This window comes from Mustela nivalis, assembly GCF_964662115.1.
Source record: "Mustela nivalis genome assembly, chromosome: X".
NCBI classification, from domain to species: domain Eukaryota; kingdom Metazoa; phylum Chordata; class Mammalia; order Carnivora; family Mustelidae; genus Mustela; species Mustela nivalis.
The window spans coordinates 3,549,953-3,576,777 of NC_139040.1; the positions used below are offsets into that span (position 1 = coordinate 3,549,953).

General features: G+C 45.9%; 1 protein-coding gene across 9 annotated transcripts in view; it reads right to left on the reverse strand.

The window, feature by feature from the left end:
• Positions 1-26,579, reverse strand: part of MTMR1 (myotubularin related protein 1) — a 56,280-nt gene extending 29,701 nt beyond the window's left edge. The window contains exons 1-8 of one of the 9 annotated variants that reach the window (XM_082716554.1): positions 26,281-26,579; positions 20,430-20,535; positions 11,266-11,289; positions 10,653-10,679; positions 9,092-9,142; positions 5,309-5,384; positions 2,874-2,968; positions 2,385-2,492 (exon numbers count right to left, since the gene is read on the reverse strand). In XM_082716554.1, the coding sequence (XP_082572680.1) occupies positions 2,385-2,492; positions 2,874-2,968; positions 5,309-5,384; positions 9,092-9,142; positions 10,653-10,679; positions 11,266-11,289; positions 20,430-20,535; positions 26,281-26,456 (663 nt within the window). In that variant the 5' untranslated portion in view covers positions 26,457-26,579. Of the gene's footprint in view, positions 1-2,384; positions 2,493-2,873; positions 2,969-5,308; positions 5,385-9,088; positions 9,143-10,652; positions 10,680-11,265; positions 11,290-20,429; positions 20,536-26,280 lie in introns of all 9 variants that reach the window. The other 8 variants (XM_082716553.1, XM_082716556.1, XM_082716555.1 and 5 more) reach the window with 8 other exon arrangements.
• Positions 26,580-26,825: the final 246 nt, after the last annotated feature.

Below are 26,825 nucleotides of genomic sequence, written 5' to 3' on the forward strand. Positions count from 1 at the left end.
CTGCGAGCGTTAAGCTGCCCGAAAAGTCGACTGCAGGACTTGCAGCATCCACAGAACGGAACCGTGGCAGAGCTTCCTCTCTGTGCTCACAGCAAGGACTGTGTGTCACGCAGAGACTGCGCCCCTCGGTACACTCCTTACAGAAATTCAGTGCTGTTTCCCAAAACCAGTTTCTTTTCTTTTTTTTTTTTTAAGATTCTATTTATTTGACAGGAGGAGAGACAGCTAAAGAGGGACCACAAGCAGGGGGAGAGGGAGAGGCAGGTTCTCCACTCCTGCTATCTGACCTCTTTAAGCCTACGCCATTAGTTAAACACAAAAGTCTCACGTTTCCTTAACATGACACAAAATTTGAAGATAAAAATGACCACAAACAGATTAAAGTAAGAGCAATTCAGGCAGTGGCAAAGTTACTATTGCAATATTATTTATCACAGGGAAGAATGGAAATGACTGAAGTGGCTGTCACCGCAGGCTGGAGCGCGGAGCGCCGTCAGAGTGCAGCATCATTGGGGCGCCTGGGTGGCTCAGTGGGTTAAAGCCTCTGCCTTCGACTCAGGTCATGGTCCCAGGGTCCTGGGATCGAGCCCCACATCAGGCTCTCTGCTCAGCGGGGAGCCTGCTTCCTCCTCTCTCTCTCTGCCTGCCCCTCTGCCTACTTGTGATCTCTGGCTGTCAGATAAATAAATAAAATCTTAAAAAAAAAAAAAGAATGCAGCAGCATTTCTGTACCGATACCAAGGACTTCCTAGACAGATGTTTGGGGCGGGGTGAGGGGTGGCTAGGCAATACACTACCACCTGTGTGTGTGAAGACCACACAGCCACGCTTGCGCGCCCAGCGTGCGCACGGCAATCGGCAAGAGCGGGCACCTGCCTGGAGAGGAACCAGGTGGCCGGGGGCCGGGCGGACACAGACTTACTCTCCTCTACACACCCCTTTTGTACCTTCTTGGTACCTTGTGTACCACCTGTTAAAAGAAACCAAACCTTACCCCTTGCAAGGTTCTCAGGCATGAGCTGAGAGGGCTAGGGGTGTGGCCCTAGCATGCTTAGCTGGAAAACATTTTAAAACCACTATCAGCAAATGCTCACCGGGGCCATAAAAACATCTACGCACAGCAGCCCCAGGACACCGGCCTAGGCAGTGTCACTTTCCTGTGTGCCCTCCCTCCAAGCGACTCTGAACACGCACACATGCACACACACACACACCCTGGTAGCTGACTGAGCTCACTTGCTATTTAGGATTGCTGAGAATGAACTCGTTCTAAGCAAAGGAGAGAGCAGGTGAAAAGACTCCGCAGCAGGGGTGGGTGGCACGAGGTGAGTCACCGCAGCCGAAGGAACCAGACAAGCAAGAACGTGGGGGAAGGTGGCCGGAGGCGAAGCCACATGGGGCCATCAACCGGCTCAGACACACGGGCTTTTGGTGAGTCTTTCCCTCTAGCCTAAGGAGATGGGACATTACCGGCGAGTTCTAAGAATGGAAAGGTCAAGTTCCCAAACTGCAGGACTCATCAAATCACCCCTCTGCTTTAAGCCCACGACTGCTAACCCTGGCCCGAGGACAGACGCAGTTTGTCGCAGGACAGCACTGCCTTGAAGCTCCCACAGGGAGTCTAGGATGCCAGCAAATTCACAATCTGCAAGAGTAAAGTATTCTTTGAAAAAAGTGGGTTCAACTACAGTCTGGGGTCAACCAGAGGGACCTGTCTTGAGAGGTGTTATCAAAGCAAACAGACTGGCAGGAATCCAAACCCTGACTGTGGAAGGGACCCTAGCAATTCTGCATGGACTCTCCTTCCCGGGACTTGAGGGTCATGAGTAAAGTATAACCCGTGAGGTAAGGTCTCTGGGAATAAGACACACTGGATAAAGTGTTTCTTAAATGACTAGTCAGCATTAAAAACATCACACACATTTCTACTCCCCACTGGAGGAAGAAGAGGAAACCAAACATAAAATCCTGACATTAAGTTTTTAATCACGGAATTTGTAGACTATTGCTTTCTCTTCAGAAAGTCTCTGACCATCCACTGTTCTGAAGGGTCCTGTTAAAACAACAAACTGGAAAAAAAAAACAAAACAACACTATTGATCTCTGCTTTTCACTTGGTTTCTCCAAAACGTAACAAATAACATGAACACTGAGGTTCTAGGTCCGCGTTTATCATAATACTTCGATAGAGGACAAGAGGTTTACTTCAACAGCTTCCAGAGTGGCATGAATTAGCTGATACAAGATTTGAAGCGGCCTCTGTCCTGAAACCATGTGACTTACTGACACTCCTGGGGATTCTCGCTGCCCCAAGACCGTGGTGGGCACATCCGCGAAAGCCCCGCGCGACCACCCCAGCAGTCCCACCTGGTTTGGCACCACACCTTGCACACGATCTCTATCCCGCAGGAATTGTCCCCATGGCTCTGCGCGCCAATCTTCTCAACTCGGCTGATCACGCCGAGGGGAACATCGAGGACAAAATTCGGGTCCTGGGTTTACAAATTAACGAAGGCCTATCAGTGTCAGTCAGCAGAGCTTTCATATCTTTCATATTTGAAGTCTTCTCTGGGCAAAAACACATTTATTTCACATTTCCCCTTTGTCCCAACTACAGAATTGAAGTCTGATTTATAACATGCTTTATGAAGTTGATGTCAAGATGACAATTAAACTCCTCCCACCTGATTTAAATGCAACTTTAATAGCACTTCTTTCTAGATGCAAAATCTATTTCCAAATGTGTACATCTTAAAACTCACCCCATGGTTCTCTCAGAGTGATGGGATTTGAGGGTTCTTTCTGCTTTCTTCTTTATCATTGACTGTGTTCTAAAGTGATTTTAAAAATAAAATACCCCTCTAAAAACTTACCCTCTCTACATTCTTGAAGTACATCTTGAAGTCCGTCACTGTCAGGGTTCCACTTACCGCTCCCATAAATGGGCAGATGTACATGACGTCTTTCACTGAAAGAAAAAAAAAAAAAAAAGACCAAGTAGCAACTTCTGCCAGACTTGTGTGTCAATGAATCTTATAGACACTTGTGATCCCAGTTTTCTAGGAGTTTTACATTTTTTAATCACATTAAATAAAGACACAGGTAGTCTTCTAAGAAAACTGAGTTTTGTAAAACAATTCCGATTTGCTACTTAGTGGGGTCTTAAGTAAAGGGCTTCATAATAACTTACATTTTGTCATTGTTTTCCAGGTAGTTAACATTTTCCCTGAGCAATAAATTCATCATGTTCAAAAACACAGTTTTCAAACTCTGAAGACCCTCGGCTGCTATTTTCTCAGTTCCCCCTAATGAAAGCGAATGCACCTCCAAAGGAAACTGCAGAACCACCTCGGGGGCATGGAAAACGACTTCTCTGCTTATCAGCCTCCATGTCAATTTTCATTTTCTTATTGTTAATATCAACATATTTAGTATCGCTACCAACCATGTACGAGCGTCCATTGAGAGTTATGAAGTTCCCGCCATCGCAAAGATGCTCCAGCTCCGCCGTCTTCTCTAAGTGCCACCGCACCGGAAGAGCGGGAGTGCGTACAGCTATCGGGGATTCCGAGGGGGACGATTAAAGGCCCTACAGTTGTCATCCATCCAAGTTCTCAAAACATTTCCATTAAACCTTTCTATAGCTCAGTATGTACTAAGCAGCTTCTTTTGCTGGGGTTCTAGGGAGAACCGGGCACAGTTCCTGCTCATAAGAAGTCAAGCCCTATGAGAGGCACCACACAGAAAATCACCATTGTAGGCTAGCCTCACAAATGCTAATGTAACCTTGTGGGCACAGTAAAGCTCAGAAAAGGACCCATTTAGCTCAGCAGGGAAGCAGAGGGGTGAGGCAGGATGGGGAGGCAGAAGGGGCGGGGGGAAGAGAGAGCGCAGAGTTGTGGGAGATTAGTATGGATGCGTCAAAGGGTGCAGCAAGGATGACAGGACCTGAGACGGGGAGACTGATTCATGAAGGTTCACAGCAGCATTGTCTGCAATAGCCAACAAGTAGAAGCGGCCCAAATGTTTACGAATAGATGAATGCGTAAGCAAACTGTAGTGTAGCCACACTATAAGACACTGTTCAGCACGAAAAAGGAATGACTATTGACCCATTTCACAACATGGATATCAAAATAATTATGCGGAGTAGAAGGACCTAGACAAAAGAAGAAACTACTCAATGATTACACTTCTATAACACTGTAGAAAATATAAATTAGTTAGAAAAGAAAGGAAAGAGGAAGGTAAGAAAGAAAGAAAGAAAGTTTCAAGACCACCAATGGGATAAGCAGGGTCTAGAACCACAGACCAGGATACTCAGTAGCAGTATCATTTGGAGGCCCTGGGAGAGCCCAGCTACTCAAATATTCTTTTTTTTTTTTTTTTTAAGATTTATTTATTTATTTCAGAGAGTGAGAGAGCAAGGTTGGGGGAGAGAGACAAGCAGACTCCGCTCTGAGCCCGACATGGGGCTCAATCTCATGACCCTGAAATCACAACCCTGAGATCACAACCCAAGCCGAAACCAACAGTCAGATGTTTAACCGACTATGCCACCCAGGCGCCCCTCAAACATTCCTGACACGAGATGATTATACTGAGACCAAGCACACATCTTTGGGAGGGAGCCAGGAGGGGAGAAGCCAAATCTTTCTAGCGAACTAGACTGGCTAGCCCAAGCCCCGCGGTGGTGAGATGAAAAGGTGACACCCAGCTGCCCTCCCGTCTGCTCACAGCATAGTAGACTACCTGGGAAATGCCTGGCGGTCCAGAGGGGATGGCAGTACTCGACTCGGGCCCCTGCCCTTACAGCGCAGAGTAGGAACACATGCTCTTTCTCCTGTGCTCCCACTGTACTTTCCGGCATCTCATAAGCCACCGAAATTCTTTTGCCAAGTTCTCAAAACTGTTATTAAGATGTGACATGGATCGTCTGGCAATATATTCTTATAGCGAAGGATTCCAACGAAGCATTACATTACAACGAAGTTGTACATTACAGTGAAGTTGCAACGAAGCATTACGTTATAGTGAGTCTAATCAGCCTTCAGTTCCTCAGGAAAAGTCAGGCCCCTCTTCTGTTGGTGATGCCACCAAACACTCAACTGGAACTTAGAGTGGTCCTATGTAGTCTTCTACCTCTTAAGGTCATGATGACATTAAGAAGAATGAACAGACCTAGTCCACTTGTCCCCTCATTAAATTGGTTTGGTTGATCTCCAGCACATACCTCACCCATGCTTGCAAGCAAAATGCCATTTCATTTTATGGCTCTCAATAAGCACAGTGTACTCATTAAACTTACCAGTGGCCTTGATGGATTCTCCTGGAAAAAGTGGCGTTTCTTCCATCTGTGCCAGCTTATTTCCATCTCTTAGGGCCTGGCAAAAAGCCAAACAGGAGTAAATCTCACTTTCTTACTGCATACCTGGGAAGAACTGTAGTGTTCTGTGCTTTTGCTACATGGCTATAGAAGCGTGCAAACTCGATGCCCCCTCCCCCTACAAGACAATCTCAAAGCTCAGCATCACAGGACACCATGCTGCATTTTCTAGCAAATTGTTACACATATTTAAATCCACAGTTAGAAAGCATTAATACAGAAATGGCTTGACATGACAGATAGATACTGTAATCACCACACAAACAGCTATTACAAGTTGCCTACAGAATTTGGAAGGTCAGAAAAAGGTTACCTTCTGAGCATGAAACAAACACAGGTGAAATCAACATTAGATGTAGATGCTTAGCGGGCTGTAAGCACTGTCTAGTGTGGGAAACCCCGAAGTCTAATGGAAGTAATCAGAGAGGGGTCTCAACGGCAGGGACATTCTAAGGAAAGCCCTAGGCTTCTGTACTGCAGCCCAGCTACCTGCATGTGTGCGCAAAGCGTCAGGGTGTGGGGAGCAGGGAGGGGCTTGTCAGTGGGCATCCCCTCCAGGCCACAAGAGAGCGTGCTCTGGTCCGGCAGACAGGACTGCGCCCATCACTATTGTGGCGCAGGGTGTGTTCCTTGGGCTTCCCCCAGACCAATTTGCTCTGCGCCAAGTCCACGCTCACCAAGCAAATCGCTGATGACTTCTCAGGTTTCCTGGCTACAATGATACCAGGAAAACAACGTCTTGGATGGCTGCAGAGACATACACCCACACTTGCAAGTGTCCAGACTGGCCCTGCTGCCCACTAGCCAGCTTCCTGTGAGTTCCGTTGGATATAGTGCCAGATAGCTCAGGAGAGCTGAGAAAATGGCGTGCGAACTATAAAGTTACAGAGCCTGAACTTGGGGCCGACTCCAAGTTACTGCCACCCTGTGACATGCTGCCAAGGAAACTGGTCACTTTCTCCTCGGCATCTTTGACATCATGTGTCACGAATAAGAATAAGGTGTTCAAAATCCCAGCAATTCCCAAGCTGTTTCATAGAGCATTAAACTCCCAAGAGATGTGAATAGGTCTGGGTTTTTTTTTGTTTGTTTTTTTTTTTGGTCAAATTTGGATAATCCTGGGTGAAAGAAAAGCTAAACTGTGGTTTGTTTTCTCATTATAGTGAGAAAAGTCTGTAGCATATGCATGTACACCAAATCAGCAAGAGGGCGCTAGAGTACGCCACATTTCCCACACGGATTTGATCAGGACTGCTTTCTCCAAAAAACAGTTAACATTGAGAGGCCACTAGTGTTTTGCGGAAAACAGGTCAGACAATATTATGTTTTCATAATATTTTGTGAAGCAAAATATTTAAAACAGATTAGAATTTATAATTCTAAATTACTGAACACTGTAACTCTAGATTATTGAAAATTCAAAACTAATTTTTTGCATAGTTACAAGAATACTCCAATATGTTTTGTTAATGGGACTTAGAGGTCAATTTAAAAATCCTATATATCATAGTTTTATCATTGTTATAAATCAAAGAAGGGAAAAAGCTCAAAATACGAAAAGCAAATTCCATGCTAAATTTGGTTGGGGTATGTCTGTTCTACAGGGAGGGTACAAAATGATGTGGTCCATCCTCCTTATCAAGATACGTGATTAAATAATACAGATTAAGGGCTCATTATTACCTCTGAGCAATTTTATTCAGTTTGACGTTTTGGTCCAGATTGGTTTTTAAAATACTTCAGCCAAAATTTTTAGGGACATAGAGAACCATTAAGGGTCAATGGAGAACTGTTAATGGATTCATTTTTATACTCATATATGATTTGGAAACATCTTTTATCAATAAAGCATAAGCCAATATTTATACTTCTAAATGTCCAGTTTTAGATATACTAACAACATCACCAACCTCAGAAGCTTTGAAGTTCTGCTTTCTTTTGCCTGAACCAGTGATTAATTTTATAATATAGTCACTAAGTGAGAAAGCTAGTTCAATCAATATCTCAGTTTATAGTTACTTCAAATATTATATCATTAAAGCTTATTTTAGTGGTTAAATATTATCATATATAGACCTAAATTCCTTAACTTATATTTTAAAATAAATGGGATAGGTTATTTCAAGATAGCAAGATAGAAAGCAAGCTGTTCTAATCAACTGAGCCTGAAGGGGAGCAGGGAGAGATGGGGGTGGAATGCGAGTCCCTTTAAGCCTTACAGAGAGCCACATCAAACACTCTCAAGTCTCCAACACAGGACGGGAGACACCAGTGACTGGGACCATTCTGAGAATGTATAGGGCTCTCAAGACTGAAGTTGAAGATGTCTCTTCCTTTCTGCTAGTCATGTTCGGCTTGAATTTGGCTTGAAATTTGGCTTGAAATGTCTGTGCATTTATATGAGGCATGAATGTGCTGGTGAGACACAGTGAGACAAACCTTTCACTAATCATAATTTAATCTGGGACATGCTTTATAAGTGATGGAAAAGCAACTATCAGAACAAAACAAATGATCCCACTGCTTCTGATTTTGTACAGGAAACACATTTAGCATAGGAATTCAAAAGAACGGTTTCTAAAGGCTCGTTACTTTGTAAGTACAGTAGATTCCCTTAATAAAGCTGGTTATTAGGAAATGGGACTCACACTTGTGCTACATTAAACTTTGACTGCAACTACCAAGTTGCACAAGACATGATTTGACCCTTGATTTATCCAACCCATGTACAGTATAATCAAAGAATAGAATATTCTTGTGGACAAAATTTGATCTCATGAACACACCCATTCCTCTTGGTGTCTCTGCTCCACGTGTTGCCCAGTTGAGGAATTCCCTATGGCGATCTCATCCAAACCCTGTTCCAGTGACCCTGAAAGCCCAATGGCAGGCCCAGCAGCTCCGTGAATCTGTCCCCGAGGACTCCAGCCCACCAGGTGGCCCTGGCCTCTCTGCTACTTTCCTCGTCATGAATCAAAGCTGCTGGGTGGACAGTTTCTGTAATGGCGGCATGCCGAAAACAGTGGTTTTCAAACTAGGCTCTCCAAGGTGCTTCCAGGGTCACCAAAGGAGGGTGGACTGGGCAAAGGCACAGCTGAGCACAGGGTTGCTGGCCACGCTTCCCTGGAGCTGCTCTTCTAAGTGCTTTCGCATATGGAGATTCTAACTAAGCTTCAAAGAAAGTTCTCCTGCTTTGAAAGACTCCAGAGGGTCTTGAGGAACTGAGCAAAGAGTAAGCACTCAAGAATCTTGATGCATGGTTTTTTTTCTTCTGATAGGTAAATATAAACCATACGGACTCATTCTGCAAATACCTACAAGGGGCCAGGTACTACGTTGGGCATAGACCATGCAAATTTGAATAAAGTCAAGTCTGCACCCTCAAGGAGCACCCTTAGCGTATGCATCTGTCCCCTCTCAATCTCTACAAAGGCATTTCAGAGTCCTGGTGTGACCAAGACTCCGTACCTCACAGCTGACCCTATCTGGGAAGACTGAGAAGCACAGATGAACAAATTTCCGGTTGACAAAATGTTGGATAAACCAATTTTTGCAAATAATGTCATAATGGAATCTACCAAACTTGGACAGGAGAGCACTACTGTAGTGGGAAAGCATTTGCTTATCATCTAGAAATCTAGTATGAAATGGCTTCTAAATGCACGATCTGTAGCTACAAACAGATGAACATGTAGAACTTGCCACCTGATCCGCTTCGGCTTCAGAAGGGTAGCCATTGTGTTCTTCCTGAACCTCCTGCACAGCACCAGGTGCACGGACAAGAAAAGGCAAAGAGGAGAAAGAGAAACACGTGCAAACAGACAGGTGAAAGGACAGAAGTTCTTTTTTAAAGAGACACTAAGCCTGTAAAAGTTGACACACCTTTCACGGCTTTGCAAATCACAACATTTTCCCCCTTGGAGTTAAGGAAATAACGTGTTGGCCATCTATAGCATCCTCAGCCTAAAATGGAGTATCTAGTCTGTGTTTGTGTTGGGGCAGAAAAATGAAAAGCAAACAAACATCATGGATTTCAAAGAATGTATGGTCTTTTCTAAATCAAGCAATACTATAGCATATGGCAAAGAAACAAAATAACAGACACATAATATGCTCATAGAACATAAAGCACCCCACAGTAACTAAGTAAAGGGCAAAACCAAGCCAAAATACAAAGGCAGTCCATAGACATGGATTTTAAACGTAGCAAGTACTCTCATACTCTATGGAACTATTGTTCAGGGCTCAAGTCCACTAGTATAACGAGCTTTCCACGCACATGCGCATGCACACATTACATGCTGGAGACATACATATACATACAGTCTGTAAATTACTGCTAAGCAAATGTGCTTTATGAATCAAGACTGCGTTAAAGGTTTCTATTTACAGTATCAATGTGCTTCAAAGAAAAGCTAAAAGGTCACGTATCTCTAAGTGTTCCCAAGCTCTTTAAAGGTATCCTGTGCTTAATTTAGCCTCTTCAGAGAATCAATTCATTTCCGAAACTTTAAAAATTGGACTTTCAGTTCAGCAGGTGGTACAAAGAACATAAATGCTGAAGACAACAAGATGATAACCCCTTTTAAAAGTTCTATCAGCTCTCTGGGGCTGCAAATATTAAAATCTGGCATAGATACATTTTTTTCTTCATGAAACTTTGGTTCCCATGACTATATTTCTTGAAAAGGCAATCAGTGAAGAAGTAGCAAAGCTTTAAAAGAACTTACTATTTCTCACCTTTCGTTTGTACCAATATGGTGAAATACACTGTCATGATTTATCATCAGATTGGCCAACTACAAAGTTGGTACTGCTACCCTTCAAAGGAGGGTAATTTTTTAAATGTAACCGTTTTTGAAATTTTCATTTTCTTAAATATAAAGAAAATGGAATCATTCTTTGCTAAAAATTTTGAAGAACAGAAAAATGAATGACTAAAATGACAAAAAGCCACACAGTAGTTTGAAGTCCATGCAAATGGGAAGTCAAACACTGATATTTAACAAGGTGAATCAGGGAAAGAAAATGATTCTCACAAGCAAAAGGAAACATAGTGAAAACAAAGATTAAAAAGAGATAAACCAACTGGGATAACAAGAATTTTATTTAACCTGCTTATTTTTGAACTACTTCATTGGCTTCAGTAAGATTAACCATTTTAAACTCAAGTCATTATTCTGTTAAAATCCACATTATTTTCATTGACTGGATATAGGTTAATTCTCAAACATTTGACACTCAGGTTCAAACGCATGCACATTACCAATCTTTGTCTTGCTTTATGCATATTCTGAAATAAAGGGAAGGAAAGTCATGAGGAAAATGCAAGCGACAATCCACTTCTCGTAAAAGCTACATCTGTATTTGAAGAAATACTAACTGGGACTGATTCTGCTAAATTTATCCTCAAGACTAGCACTTCTGCCCTTCAGATTCAGCATGCAGACAGAAAGGTGACTTGGACTGTGCATCAGAGAGGACGGACAGCAAATCACCACTTTGCTGCTGCTGTTACATTCTTTAGCATGAGTTACATAGTAAGCGAGGTGACAAGAGGACTCTGCGGGCCATAAGAGCCCCTGCCGTGAATCTCCACTGGGTTAGAAATCGTGCAACCCAACAAAAGTCAGAACTGCACGCTGGCAACAACGTTAGCATCCTGCCCTCACACACACCAGCTTTCACGGCACATAAAAACACCGGAACAAACAAAGCGTTTCTAGTGAACACTTAAAGCTATGACACAGCAGGCTAAGTTGATCCAAGTGACTCATAAACCCAGTGAAAAGGTAAAGAACACTAAGTCGACTAAGTGTTCATCAAGCACAGAGACACACAAGTAGGAGGTCCATGTGCGGAAAGCCACATATCCTTACCCTTATATCAGGCCTCCTGAAAACCTGTTAGTTAAAACACAGAACATCATCATCATGGACACATTACTATTGACCCGTGAAAGATGCTGTTAAGCTCACCAGCCCATCCCGATGGAACAGACTAATCCTCTCACTAAACCAACCAGATCAATCCTAACACATTTGCCCTCTAAATTTTGTTCGCTATCGAATCAATCTTAACACATTTGTCCTGTAATTCTCAGGCAAGTCTCTGATGTGGAGAAACTTAGTGCCCTTGGGCAAAGACAAACTACATTATTTCAAACACAAACCCTTCTGTCAAGGACCATTATAACCCACTGTGAACAGACTGTGTTTGAGAAGTTCAGTTGTGTGTCTGTTTGGAATACTGAATGCATTTTCCCCACAGAAACAATGACACAAAACGGCGGTTCTGCTCCCAAGCCAGCCCACAGAGACAAAACAAAAACGGAACCCAAAAACCACAAAAGCCCCCACACTTGACCCAGAGCACAGCTCAACAGTTGGTGCTAATGGTATCATAAACCCCAGTTAACCATAAATCTTAAGCTGGTTGCTGTAGAAATCATATTTCCAACTCACGCTCAGGACACCAAATGAAACTCTGTGCCGTGGCCATCAGGCCCCGCAGAGAGCGGCGCCTACCCCTCACCCTGCAAACGCAGAAGAGGCAGCTGCAGGTGGGAAGAGGTCGCTGGCTCTGCTGGGCGGGGAGGGCAGGGAGGGGAAGAGCGGGAAGCAAAGGTTTATTAACCCTTAACTAAGCCTGTGACTTCTACTAGAACACACAGTGTATGCGCTGGTGACGCTCTGGTGGGAGAAAACACTCAGAGAATGGGTGGAAAGCAAGGAAGAGGTGAACATCTGTTCCCCAGTCCCCAAGCGGAAATCCTACCACCTGACCACTATAGGTTCTATGGGACACAGATCATTAAAAAAAAAAAAATCAGCAGAGGTTCCAATTATTAGTTTTATAGTTTTACTCAAGATAGATAAGATCATATGAATACAAAGCTATTGACTTCAAAGAACATTATTGTATCATCATTAAAATATGCACTGATGTAATGGGGTGCCTGGGTGGCTCAGTGGGTTAAAATATCCACTGACGTAAAAAAGGTTCTGAAATAAGTGATGATACTGTAGCTCAGACACCTAAAGCCCATAAATTCCTAAACATAAACTAAACTAAAAAACCTAAACCTGCCCCCTTTTTTTTCTTTTTCGCAGGAGGGGGCAATGGATATGTTTATCCTCTTGATCGTGGCGATGAAGAGGTAAATACCTATCAAAATGAATTAAACCGTATACTTTAAATATGTGAATTACACCTTGGGAAAGTTGTACAAAATCAAGAAAATATATGCCTATGTGAGTAAACAACGCAAAATGGGGCAGAGATGGCAATCCAGACTCCAGAGAGAGGGTCTCCCGCTCCGAGCACGCTCCCGCCCTAGTGAATGGTTCCACGTGCAACAGTGCGAGGAGCACAGAGGAAAACAGTGCATTTTTTCCCAGACAAGCGCCAAGATCTCAATTTGTATACAAGTTTGCACTGGGGTTAAAACTCCCTCCCTCTGCTCTCAGGCCCCTCTCAAAATGTCCCTTGGGGGCCCCCCCGCACCAGAGAGGCAAGGGATCCCGCCGACCACCGTCTCTCGGTGAGGGGGTCGCTGCGCTCTTCCTTGCCTCTCTGGGCTCTCCGGGCCCCGCACGAGTGCACCAGGACGGTACGGCCCGGTCTCCCGAGCCGGTGGCGGGCCTGCCTGTGAGCCCTGCCCTGAGGAAGAGGCTGCCTCTGGGAAAGTGTGTTTATCTCGGGGCCCACCGTGGCCTTACACCTAAGCCAGGCCCTCCAAGCCAGCCTTGACCAGTAACTCTGGTCTAACTCCGTTTGGCTCCTGTCTTAATTCTTCATAAGGTAATAGCGGACACCACAGAACCTCCAATCCTGGAAGGATTTTGGAAGCTTTCACATGCAGCCGGTGCCTGTGGGACAAAGACCAGCAAGCAGTTGTGTCGAAGGTGTTGTGCTAGGTGCCTCACACGAGTCATCTCAACCCTTGGACCCTCGCAGCCACTGGAAGGAGATACTAGTATGCCTCTGTGACAGAGGATCGTGCTGGTGCACAGAGCTCAGAGAGGCTAAGTCAAATAAGTATCAGTCTTTTATAAGTGACCTGTTTAGAACTTATGCATCTAAGAGGCTTCTTTTTTTTCTTTCTTATTCAAGAAAAGATGTGATAGTGAAGTAAAAACACCACTGTTTTCTATTTCAGGGGTGAAGCCTACAAAAAATTTTACTGTAGCTATCAGACCACTACAGAATGAGTTAAAAAGAAGGGGTACGTACCCTGCTCTGAAGAGCGAACTGTTGACTCACATCATTCCTCTTGCTGTTGGTGTCTTAATAACCAGAATTCTACCTAACGTGGTGGTCACTGGCTGGCTAGAGTCACAGGCCTTGGGCAGGTGAAGACAAATCTTAACTAGTCCTCAAAATATAACCCTGGTCTTCGGTAAACTAGTCATACCCGAATCTTGCCCGACCCCCTTTGTCAAACTCTTGCCTACAACAGTCACTTTCCACTCTCTGAAGCCCTCCTGGAAAGGTGATGAAGAAGCTGCTCGTGTTTAATTCCACCCTTGATGAAACATGTTGGCCCCAACTCCCACTCAGGAAAGAGATGAGGATATTTGTAATGGAACTAGTAAACTGAGATCTGATAACTGCTGATAACCTTTCCCTAACAAAATTCTACCATCTTTACTGGCATAACTTTGTTTCATTTAAATAATACTTCAGATGTATCATGAGTTTTAGATGAATTCATCAGGATTTATTTTACACGCAATATAGAATCATTCAGCAGTCTATAAAAATTTGACTTTTTGAAAACTAAATTTTACTTTTGAGATAATTGTAGATTCACAGGCAATTGTAAGAAATAATAGAGATTCCAGGTACCATGTCATTCAGCTTCCCTAAGGGCAGCTTATTACAGAACAATGCCAGCACCAGGAAATTGACACTGATACAATCAAGATGCAGAACAATGTCATCAGGAGGACCCCACTGTCACCCTTCTACAGTCACATCAGCTTCCCTCACTGCCCCTCCCCTTCTTAGTCCCTGGCAACCAGTAATCTGTTCATGACTATGGTTTTATCATTTGAAGACTGTTACATAAATGGAATCATATAGTACATGACCTTTGCTGAGTGGCGTTTTTGGCTCAGTGTTAATTCCCTTAAGACCCATCCAATTCTTTTCTCTGTCCTCTCTATTCTGCTACTGAACCCATTCACTGAGGTTCTTTTTTTTTAAATTCCAGTTACTATATTTCTCAGTTTTAAAGTTTCCATTTGGTTCTTCTATCTCCTATCTCTTTGCTGAAACTTTCCTATTTCTTTTCTCTCGCTTCCTCTGTCTTCATTGGTTCGAGCATATTTTTAATTGTTTGAAGCAATTTTCTGATGGCTTCTTTATAATCATTTTCGCAGAACTCTATCATCTGTCATCTCAGTTCTGTCACCTACTGATTCTCTTTGTACAGTTTGAGATCTTTCTGGTTCGTGGTGTAACGAGTGGCTTTCAATGGCATTCTGAACATCCTGAGTACTAGTCACGAGAGCAGGGATCTTACTGAGACCTTCCATTTCAGCCACCTCGCTCAGACGCTGCTGCAGTGGGAGCAGGATACCCCCGCGCTGCAGCCTATTGGGGTACAAGTCCAGACTCCCCACTCGGCCTCATGGACACCATAGGATGGGGGATTCCTGGTTACTGCGGGGTTGGGGCAGGAGTTCCAGCTCCCCTGGGCTGCTCCGGACATCTCCCTGGCTGGCAGTGGCACGGGTACCTTGTTACTGCCCCCGACATGGCCTCCACTGATGCCATAGCAGAGGCACAGCCTCCTTACTGATGGGCGGATGGCAAAGTCTGAGTCTCCACTAGGCTTTCCCCAACACCACCACCGCACGGGTTTGCTGTGCCCCATGGCAGCCTGGCAAGGTGGGGGACATCTAGGCTCCCAACTTGGCCTTGCTGGCAGGGTGGGTGTGGGGCCACAGCTTTTTCTGTGGTGTTTGGCTGGAGTGCAGTGAAGAGTGCCTACAAGTTTTCTTTTAGTTAGGCTGTCCCTTTCCTGGTCCTTTAGCTTGAGAGAGTAGGCTTGTGTTGTCCATGCCCATTGGCATTTCTGGGTTGCTGGCTTCTTCAGCCAGTCTGGGACATATGTGGCAGAAACAAAGCCCAGGGACTCACCACCATGTCATTCCTTGGGTCCTGAGATCCCTGACTAGTCTGCCTTCTTCTATTTTGGGGGGGACTCTTATGTTCATTTTATAGCTGATGGCCAGGGTTCTGGGTTGCACTTAGCATGAAGAATGGGAAAACATACCTTGACTCCATCTTTCCAGAAGCAGAAGCCAAAATCTTGACAAAATTTTTGAGTCTTCAATCCCAGTTAGTTAACAAACAGTGTAATATTGGTCTCAGGGGTGGACTTGAGTGATTCATCACTTACATACCGCAGCCGGCGCGCTCCACAAGTGCTCTCCTTCGTCCTCACCGCCCACTTCACTCACCCGTCCGCCTACCTCCCTCAGCCACCCTCAGTATGTTCTCTAGAGCGAAGAGTCTGTTTCACGTTTGCCTCTTTCCCCCACCATGTTCATCTGTTTTTTCCTTAAACTCCGCATATGAGTGAAATCATATGGTATTTTTCATTGACTTACGAAATCTTGATATTTTTAAGAAATAATTTTTCCCCACAAGTAACCCTGGGAGATAGGACAGCACTCTTCTACTGCAGCGGTTACAAACTGGAGGCCTATTGCTCAAACAGGCAGTAGGAGGGTGTTTTTTAAATTGTTTTGAAGGGGACACGCCGTTCTCTAGTGCCCCTCCCACGCGTGCCTAGCTTGCAGTCACTTGCATTTGCAAACTCTGATTTAATAAACAGATCATGAGGCCAAGCTGTAAACAATGGATTGAAAGATCATGTTTGAGCTTCCTTTTTCATAGACTAGCACTCGATTTAAGAAATACTAACTAAAACCTAGCTCAAGCGTGATGAAGCCTTTCCTATACCCTGCATCTTACTTCCCACCAAAGCCCTTCTGGCAATTTTTGCTTAGGATCCAGAATTTACTCACCATACTAACTTGTTAATTGATTACAATTAGTACAGGACCATTTTCTCTTTTTTCTTTCGAATGTTTGTTCATGGACAAGGGGAGGAGAAACAAGAGGAGAGAAACAGAGGCGGTGATAGTGATGATGAGGTCACTTTTACTAACAGCTCCTAAGAAGTTTTGTTACAATTTGTAACGGTATTATTTCATCTAATCTATGGAACATTACATTCCGATCCCGTTCTTAAAATCTTTGACAAGTTCAACAGAGAGGCTTTTACTCTGTTAGCCCAGTAAAAATGAAAAGCAATTGAGCTGAGTTGCTACCGGGGACACAGGGAGGGGTCAAACAAAATGAAGTATTTTATCACATTTCTAATAGTCATTAACGATCCAGGCAAATCTTCAGGATTATGGGGTAATAAAGCATACACTTACTAGGTTAGTCACCATTCAACTAAAATGCAACACAGTAGCTACTTACTCTTTCAGCAGGGACAGGTCCCCAAAGCTCGGTCATTTCATACGCCACCTCCACAAATTCACAAGTTCGGCTCTGGCTCTACACTGCCCATGCTAATATCAGCATTTATATTACTTTAAATCAACTCCTTTTTCGTACTTTGCCCAGCTCTACACAACAGCATCCATTAAAACACAAGTTCAATGTGCTACTTTTTCTAACACATATTTAAAATTATATAACTGTGAACACATGTCCACAGACATACCATCTAAATTTATCTCATGTGATAAAAGCGATATTCTTACCATAGTCTGGGTGATCTGACCCTGAGCCTATTGTCAATTCATGACATGAATAAATTTTTAAAAAAACTGTTCTCAAAAACCTAACACAAGTTGCTAATTATTCAGATTTGCAGTACTGCATCAGAAACATATGGTCTCATCACCAGTTTCAAGAGCTCTAAACCTAGGAGGCCTAGCGTTTCAGATTTTATCATACATAAGAAATCTATGAGGCCTTTGGTTCCACACCTACAGAGATTCTAACTCACTGTCGGGAGAGATGAGGACCACTGAAGCTACATTTTTGCTGACACCCTGGGGAGCGCTGAAGTGGGGAAACCCAAGGGCCACATTTTGAAAAACAGTGGACAGGGCAGGGGGACAAAATTTTAAATGCCCTCTAGCTTTTCAGTGGGATAGCTGTCCTGCTGAAAAATTCCAAGTCTCAACTATGTGACAGTAAGCAAGTCATCTGACGTCTCTGAGCCTTGGTTTTTTCATCTGTTAAATGATGATTATGATAAAAGCTACCTCATTTCGTTGTTTTAAGGCTGAATGGATTATATGTCATAAAGTATTACAAAGCCAACAAAAAAAGCATTAAAAAACCACAGAGTCCTCGGTGAGTTTGAGGGTTGGTGAGGAAGCTGTAAGCACAGCCCCCGGAAGCCTAGGATGAAAAAGCCAATCAGCATTTCCCATCCAGATGCCAGTGCTCAGCCCCATAAGCACGTGCTCACAAATTATGGAGGTCGTGCTTAACCTGTAACAAATTAACCCCCATGCTGTGTGTGGGTTTCAAATAAGATATTTGCACAGTGGATAATTTGAAATATTATTGATTGATGCCTGCAAATTAGATCCTCAAGGAACTGTGGCTGGACCCTCAGGAAAAACCACATGCAATGGCTCCCCTGCCGGAGGTACTCCAGAGTCCTGTCTTGAGGGCTCGGATTTTAAGAACTACTTTATATGTAGCATATAAAATTATCCTTGTGGTTTAGAAACATTTTACACTTTTATTATTTAAAGAACTCTCTTCTTAGAGAAAAAAACTCCTGAATTATAAATTTAACTCTGACTTTGCAGACTTGGCTACAGGACAAACATAACAAAGACAATTAGAAAATGTGTTCTCTTACAATCATTCATTAAAAAGCTTTAGCTATGATCTGATATAGGTACCTAAAATTCAATTTACAAAATATAGAAAAGCCTTATTTTTTTTTCAGAATACCATCTGCTAAACCATTCCAATATGAGCTAATTTTGCTACACAAAATTTGTAAATAGACTAAAATTAAAAAAAAAAAACCACAGTTGCTTCGCGTTAAAGTACAGATTCTGTCTGATCTATTAATGTAGAGGTTAGAAATCTATGCACACAGTCAACATTCAGTCTTTTATAGAACTCACACAACACTAACAAATACGCAAACATAATGAAAACATTATTGTTAACTCCTGATTGTCTGTAAAGAAAATCATTCCAAGGCCTGAGAGCTATTCTCTGCTAGTACGGGTTCTTGAGCCTCTCCACTCAGTGGGGCAGTTTCTCAGCTAAAACAAGGCAACAGGGAAACTGGGACCGCTGGGGGAGGCAGCTGCTCAGCGGCCAGCCACTCAGGCACCAGGGAGGCAGCCACTGCTCCCCCCAGCTGCGGCTGGCACGTCTGCCCAGCTGGATTTGGAACACTGGGTACTCCAGCCGCTCCTACATGGACAAACATGAAAACCAGAGAGCAGGGAAACCTACGGAGAATGACATACTGTCACTCTTCTGACTGAGCAGGTTATCCAATTTCTACTAATCCAAAGGCCGACTTTCCTCTGGTAGGCTTAATCAACAGCATCGGATGGCTTGGAGGAAGCACAGAATGAGAGCCAAATTTCAATTACATGGCCTCTTGAGTCAGTCTCTGGCTTGGCACATTACGAGATAGAGAAGAGAGGAACAGAGGCCATTAGGTCCCTTAAGCAAGGAGCATGTATTAATTAAGGAGGGCACATAGTGCATGGAGCACTGGGTGTGATGCATAAACAATGAATCTTGGAACACCGGAAAAATAAGATAAAGTTTAAATTAAAAAAAGAATTAATTAGGATCTTTATTGTAGTGCTTACACTGTCTAATTCTATACGGTTACCTTTACATTTACCTTTACACTGACCGTAAGAACTTGGTGCTCGGCAAGGACCATGACTTTGAGAGACCACTGACCGACGGTGGTGTGGGATACTAAATGTAGTTCGCCCACACCTGTGAAAACCAACCATCTTTCACAAGCAGGCACGCATAATTATAATGGACTGAAACCTCCATTTGAGCAATGTAAGCATGGTGTAACAGTTCACTGACATTTAAACAGGGTTAGTCTTAGACTTAACAAAGATGGAGCATGTAAGTTTTTAATTTGTTAACCGATTCAACAAGTATTTACTGAGCACCTGTTATATTCCAGGACTGTGCTGGGGAAGCAGTGGTGAGTAAAAGAGCCCCCATCTCTGCTGACAAGGAGCTTATCACTCTCAACTTTAGAATAAACAGAGAATACAAATTAAAGACCAAAAAATGAGGCTGCCCAACAATATTCTGGAGTTCTGCAACTTTTTGCATCGTAGTATCGCCTGTTAATGCCGAACACCCACAGGTAGTACCTAAACACAGACACAAATGGTGAAGCTGGGAAATACTATCAGACATTTTCTGAAGTTCAGAATATGATCAAAGAAAATATAGGCATTTATTATAATAAAATGTAAAATATAATATGTAATATAATAAAAATGGAAATGGATTTTTTAAAAAAGGATCAAAAGCTAAAGACAGTTTTCCCTCTCAATTACAAAACCGTGAGTACATATACTAGATTCTGGTAAAAATTCTCCTTTGAAGTTCATATCTAACAGAAAATCTTTCATCCTTGTTCCCAAGCAAATGTTTGTTGAGCATCAAGGGGCCAAAGTCTCACTCAAACTAAAAATGCAAAGCTTCTTGGGGTGCCCAGGTGCCTCAGCTGGTTAAGCAGCTGACTCTTGGTTTTGGCTCAGGTCGTGACCTCGGGGTCATAGGAGTGAGCCCCACATTGGGCTCTGCACTCGGCACAGAGTCTGCTTCACATTCTTCCCCCTCCCTCTCCATCTGCTCTTCCCTCCCCCCACTCCTCCCCCACCCCGCCCAACGCGTGCACTGCACTCTCTGTCTGAAATAATTAATAATCTTTAAAGAAATGCAAAGCTTCTTGGTACACTGAAGACTCAATGTTGCTTACCTTGTAGTCTCTGGATACATTTTCTGACGTCACTGAACCTGAAATCTGACTAGAAATTGTAGCAGCTATAAGCTGTTTACACCATTCAACATGCGATCCTGTAGGACTAAAAGAAATAGTGTGATTAAAATATTTTAAGACATGAGCGCTCGGTGAAAAATATGAGCACTGACTAAGGATATATGTACATTCCTTTTTTTTAAGAAAAGAAAATTTTATGAGACTACACAGTTAACTGTACATTTACTATAAGAACTAAAATACTAACTGATAACCAGCAAGTAAGATTAGGTTCCAGGCTGATTTTAAATGAATTAGCCAATTTTTTTTTTTTTTATGTTTAAGAGTCCAGGACTTACACAGTTAAACATTAGGGAATTTTATTATATTACAACTATATGCAGTGAATATGCTTAATGTAATATATATGGAATATTAATTCTAAGTGAAATATTTATCTTACAGTTTATGTTTTTTTTTCAAATAGACTTTTAATCAAACAGTTGATTATATGAGTTTAAAAAGACCAGACTAGGCAAATGACATCCTGCACGTAGTAATAATGCTACCTTACACTTGCGTAAGTGCACTGACAACTTAAAAAGGCTCTTCCGGTCTGTTATGATATCAGAGTCTCCCAACCACAGTGTGATAAAAAGACGCATCAGGGACTAGCCAACTTGTTTCTGAGATGAGAAAACTGAGGCACCAGAGGTGACACGCCCAATCAGAATGCGGCAGGGCTGCCTCCAGCTCCCCTGGGGCTGTCCTTCCAGAACACGACACAACCGATCCTGACCGACCCACTGAACTGGAAGGCGAAATAGAGGCCAGCCCCACAGAAGCCAGTCACACTGCCTCACACAAGAGCACAGTCCCGTGAGGGAAATGGCATCTTCTACTTGCCTGGTGCTCTTAAGCGTCACCACATTTCCACACACAGTGACCCACCTCAAAGATGAGAAAAGTGAGGCTCCAGCATTTGACCAAGGTCACATGACCAGTCAGTGGGCAGGCTGTGCCCACCAGACCTAAAGGAATACAGGAGCAGACTAGGCAGTGAGAGAATCAAAAATTGCCTCCAAGGGGCCAGTCTCCTCATCAAATTACTGAAGGAATCAAGCAAAGGGCAAAAGATGCTCATTAAAGTTTACCCTGTAGGTAGTTTTCGCAGTAAAGAATGTTCCAGACCTATAAAAATCTCATCACTGATTAAATCCACACTCATACATTGGGAAGACTGAAAAAAGTGGAATCCCTAGGCAGTACATAAAATAACCTAAAGTAAGATGAAGATCTTTGATGTTCTCTACTAGTGCTCTAAATTTCTGCCTCTGATCAAGATAGTGATAGTGAGCAGTGGTGAGCTGCGGGGCTGAAAACGTTAAGTAAAAACATGCGCTGAACGAGCAGACATGTCATAAATCTATTTACTACAATTTCTAACTTGGAGGAAAGGAGGGGAAGGGGGGATTTTAGTTTCTTTGTTAAAGGCTAAGTCCCCTTTGTTGCCGGGTAGATCGCCCTTCTCTTGTCACACTGCCTTGGTCCCTGCCAGCAGCCAGCCCTGACTGTAAATCCAGCAGCAGGAACCCGCGCGGCCGCTCACTGCCGCTCACTGCGGGTGACCTGTTGCCGCTCTCGTCAGCCCAGCGCCCCTTCCTCCTTCTTCTGATAAGGACATGTCTCTAGCGGGAGGACTGGTCCTTCCCCACTTCACAGGATTCTGGGGGTTGGGAGGAAGGAGCAGGGCTGATACCTTCTCCTCCTGAGCCCACTTGTAGGGGAGTGACCCAGACCAGGCCAGTCCCAGGCTTTCCTCTTGGATTCCACGCTGTGTAGATCCCTCCACCCAGCCCTGCTGGAGGCCACTCCACAGCCCTACCACCTTGAGGAACCCACAGAGATAAAGAATGGGACAAGACAAAAACAAGGGATGAGGAGCCCTGAGACGATGCAATGTGCAACTCTGGCTCCAAATGTGCCCCTGGCCATCTTTCCTTGTCCGCAGCAGCAACATGCATCAAGACACTCCCTTTCTGGCTTAAGTTAGAATGAGTTGTGTTTTATGCCCCATGCAACCAGAAGTGGCCTGGCCAGCACAGTCACAAACAGCGTGGTATAGCGGGCTGGTAGACAGGAGGCTTGGATCCAAGTCCTGTTTCTATTACCAGATAGCTCTGTGACCTTGAGCAAGCCACATCCTCTTGCAGGACCGCAGCTTTGTCGTCATGAAGCACAGTACTCAGGAGAGAGGGGAGGGCTCCTCGGTCCGCGGGGCAAGGCTGCACCTCGCCTGTAGAGGCAGCTTCCACTCTAGAAGTCACTCTTCAAAGAAGAGTATGAATCCGAGCCTGTCATGACGACAGATCCAGAAGGCCAGCCAGGTTCCCCCTGTGCAATCTCCTGCCACTCTCCTGGTATTAAGAGCCACTTGCAGCCTGGAGGAGGCCAGCTTTGTTTCCCCAACCTGGAGTCTCGTGATCTGGATGCCACCATCCAAGGAGACATCCGTACTACGGGGTCCTGAGACCCTGCCAACTCGACCTGTCGAAACCAGCTTCAGGGGCTCCGCCTGCAACCCACTCCCCGACCCGTTTCCTAGGTCGGGGAAGAGCACAGCCAGTTACCCAGGTACCCCAGGCCCAAAAGCTGGGTCGCGCCCCCCACTTCATTTCACTCTCACATCCGCAGCTCACCCGAGCCGCTCGGTGCGCTCACTCTCATGAGCTAGTGTCCTCAGAATGCACCTTGCTCCATCCCTACTGCAACTCCCTTTTCCAGACACCCATCCTTCCATGTTCTGCCTCTTGAATTTAGGCCCCAGCTCTAGGCCAATGACTCCCACATTGAGGTCTCCAGTCCAGACAACACCCCTGAACTCCAGGCCCATATAAACCAACTGCCTCTTTGACCTCTGCTCTGGAGTATACAGCTGGCATCTCAGAACCACGTCTGGAGCTCCTAACCACGCGCCATTCAATCTCATCACGCGCAATTCATCTCAGCAACAACTACTTTCCTGCGCCCCAAATCCTGGCATCTTGATTCTTCTCTCCTACCCGACAACCAATCTTTAGCAAACCATGCTGGCTCTACCCTGCAGGTTTTCTTCAAATTGTATCTACAATCTTACCACTTCTCCCTTCCTCTACCCCATTGCTCAGTCTGGGCCACCATCCGCTGTCACTTGGGTGACTGCAACAGCCTACCTGCTAGTCTCTCGGTTTCAGCCCCAGCCCTGTTCAGTCTGCTGTCCCCAGAGCAGCTTCAGGGAGCTCCCTGAGATGTACACCAGGTATGCCACTCCTCTACTCCTCTGCTCTGAGAGCCCCGATGGCTCCCCACGACTCTCCACCACCTGCCCGTGTGACCTCTCTGACCTCAACCCTTACTCCTCTCCCCCTAGCTCCCTCCCCACTAGTGACACTGGCCTCCTTGCACACTTCACACACGCCCACCCAGGTGCACAGGCCTCTGCCTGGAATGCTGTCACCCTGCATACTGTGCGACGGGGTCCCTGCCTTCTTTAGGGGCAGTCCTCGAGTGTCACTTTTCTCAGCCAGGCTTTCCCTGACCATCCTACATAAAATTCCAGTTCAGCCCCCAAACTGCAGGCCCCTAACACGTCATATCCCCCTCCAGACTTACTTTTTCCCTAGCACCCGTCACCATCTAACAGAGAATACAGTTTACTTGTTATTTGTCTACCTCTGCCACCAGGGCAGCAATTTGTGTGTGTCTGTTCCCTGCCAAATCCTTCGGACCCCCACAGTGCCTGACACAGAGCAGGCGTATGAGCCAGTGATTAACATTTCCAGTGAGACTCCCTGCCTCTAGTCGTTCACCACACCACTGCAGAACAAATGTTCTCGAACATCAATCCCATCCCTGTAGCTCACCTGATAGAAATCCTTTTGTGGTCCCTATAGCAAGGGTGACCACATAATTTCCTATCCAAACCAAGACACCAGTGTGAGTTGAAGAAGGACGCTATTAATAATCACACCCGCTCCACCAGTAAACCAGCACCATCTTGGGCAAAAGAGACCATCTGGCCCAATCTACCTGTAGCTACCGGCAATTGTTAAAAGTGCAGGATTCCAGGCTCTACCCCAGAGGTAGACAGACCAGACTGAAGGTGGGACCCAAGGAGCTGCACTTGGATCATGCACTGGAGAGGATTCCTAGGCAGGTCACAGAGAACCATGCCCCAAAAAGCAAGGCACAAAAGATAAAGGCACGATTACCTAGGAAGGCATCGAAGCCCTTTCCAGATGCAGCCCCTGCCTTCCCACACGTCTCTGGCCTTATCAGTTCCGCACGTCTGGCATCACCTACAGCACCAGCATGACTGCACATTCCAGTCCCAGGGCCAAAAGGTCCTCCCCACACTGTCCCCTGGCTAACTTCTCATTCCTCACCCTCAATTCAAATGTCCGCTTCCTCAGAAGGCCTCCTTCCGTGAACTGTCCAGAATCCCCAATACCGCTCCCCCAACTAAAACTAAATCAAGGGATCCACCTGTGTGTGCCCAAAGCGCAGTGGATCACAAGTGAGACTGTGGAGGTTTTTTGGAAAATACTACCTCTTGGCCCTCACCCCAAACCTTCTGAATCAGAAGCCTTAGGAGTAGGGCCTGGTCACCTGAAGTACTTAAAAAGCTTTTCAGATGATTCCCATGTATACCCCACCCAGAGTACTTCTAGCACTTAGCACGTGCAATTTAAATTGCTGGTTTGTTCATAGTCTTCAGTAGATGGTGAGCCAGAAAGCAAAAGCCATCTTGTATTATTCCCTAACTCTCCAAGCCCTCATACATTATAGAATATCTGACCATTCCAAGTACTATCTTAGCTGTGATTAGTTCTCAGTGAAGCTGACCACTTGCGTGATTAATTTAAAAAACAGTGTAAGTACACTGAGGTAGAAACAAAGTGAGTGTTTTCTTGCTGTTCCTGTGCTTCTGGGAAACTCCCCAAAGTTCAGCTCTCTGTTATGACTAACACAGGCAGGAATGAGTGTCTGAAACTGACCAAGTTGCCTTACAACAGTCTCTTGCCTAACTGTACTCTCGTGTCAGCGAAAGAGCCAAGATGTGGGAAAACTGGATATTCCGGGCTATGGGATAACCAACCCATAACTTGTCCTTGGAGCCTTAGGATGGCCCTTCCAGTTGGGCACGGTCGGTTTCCACTTCTGATTTACATTGGTTCTGCAACTGCCTAAGAAGCAGTTCTGTGTCCACAAAAACAATGATCCGGGTTCCTTCAAGGTGTGAAAGACTGAAATAAACGATTGTGTGTTCTTGCACCAGGAGCAGTTTGGAAGTTATCCATCCCAGCTTTTCAAAACAAGGTAACTTTGCCTCCATCCGTACCAGCTCCAACACCCATGGGGTTGCATTCTCCAGTCACCACTCCCAACCCCAACGTCAAAGACACCCCTCCACCCTGCCGCCCCGCAAGCAGCGTCGGTGGTGGGATTTCGGTCTTCCAACCCCGGGAGGGAAGGCCTCGGTAAAAGAGGAGGGCCTGGGTGAAACCTCCCAAAGTCTCCCGGGCCCCGGCAAGGCCAGGGAGACGTCTTCCAAGGTGCGTCTTCCAAGAGGCACGGAGAAGATCTGACAGCTGCGAAGGCCCTCGGGGCGCAGGGAGCCCCAGCCCGCGAGGCGGAAGTGCGCCAGGTGCGCGGCCCCGGGAGGTGGGGGCAGGGCCCGGGGTCTCGGGGAGCGCGGGGAAGAGGGGGGCGGCAGGGCACGGAGAGGGGCACGCCCGGACCCGGCATGCGCGGCGCGCGGGGCTCTCGGGGGTCAAGGCGCGGGGACCGCGGCGGCCCGGGTCCCGCTTACCTGTCCAGGGTCTCCACGCTGGGCTGCCGGGAGCCGGCGGCGGGGCCCCCAGCGCCCCGAGGGGGCTTCCTGCCGCCCGCCGGGCCCGGGCCCGGGCCCCCGCCGCCCTCGCTGCCAGCCGCCGCCGCTGCCGCCGCCGCCGCCGCCGCCGCCACCGCCGCCACCGGCCTGTCCATGGCGCGCCGGGCCCGCCGCCGCGGACGAGCCGCAGCGAGAGGGGAGCGGCGCCCGGAAGGGCCCCGCCGCCGCGACGTGCCGCGCCGCCCGCCGGCTCAAGCGGCCGCCGCCATTAGCTGTCACCTGGCGGCCCCGCGTTACCCACAAGGCCGCGCGCGGGGCCAGGGGCGGGGAGCTCGCGCGGGGCCGGCCGCGCCCCCGTCCGCGGAGCCCCACCTGGGTCCCGGCCGCCCGCGCGGGGAGCCCGCGACGGCCCGTGTCGCCCGGCTGCGCGTGGGAACGCGCCTGGGTGGCCCCGGAGCTACCGAGCTGCCGAAGACTTGGGGGGGGGGGCATTCAGGGGTCAAAACCGATTTGTTTCCCCTCGA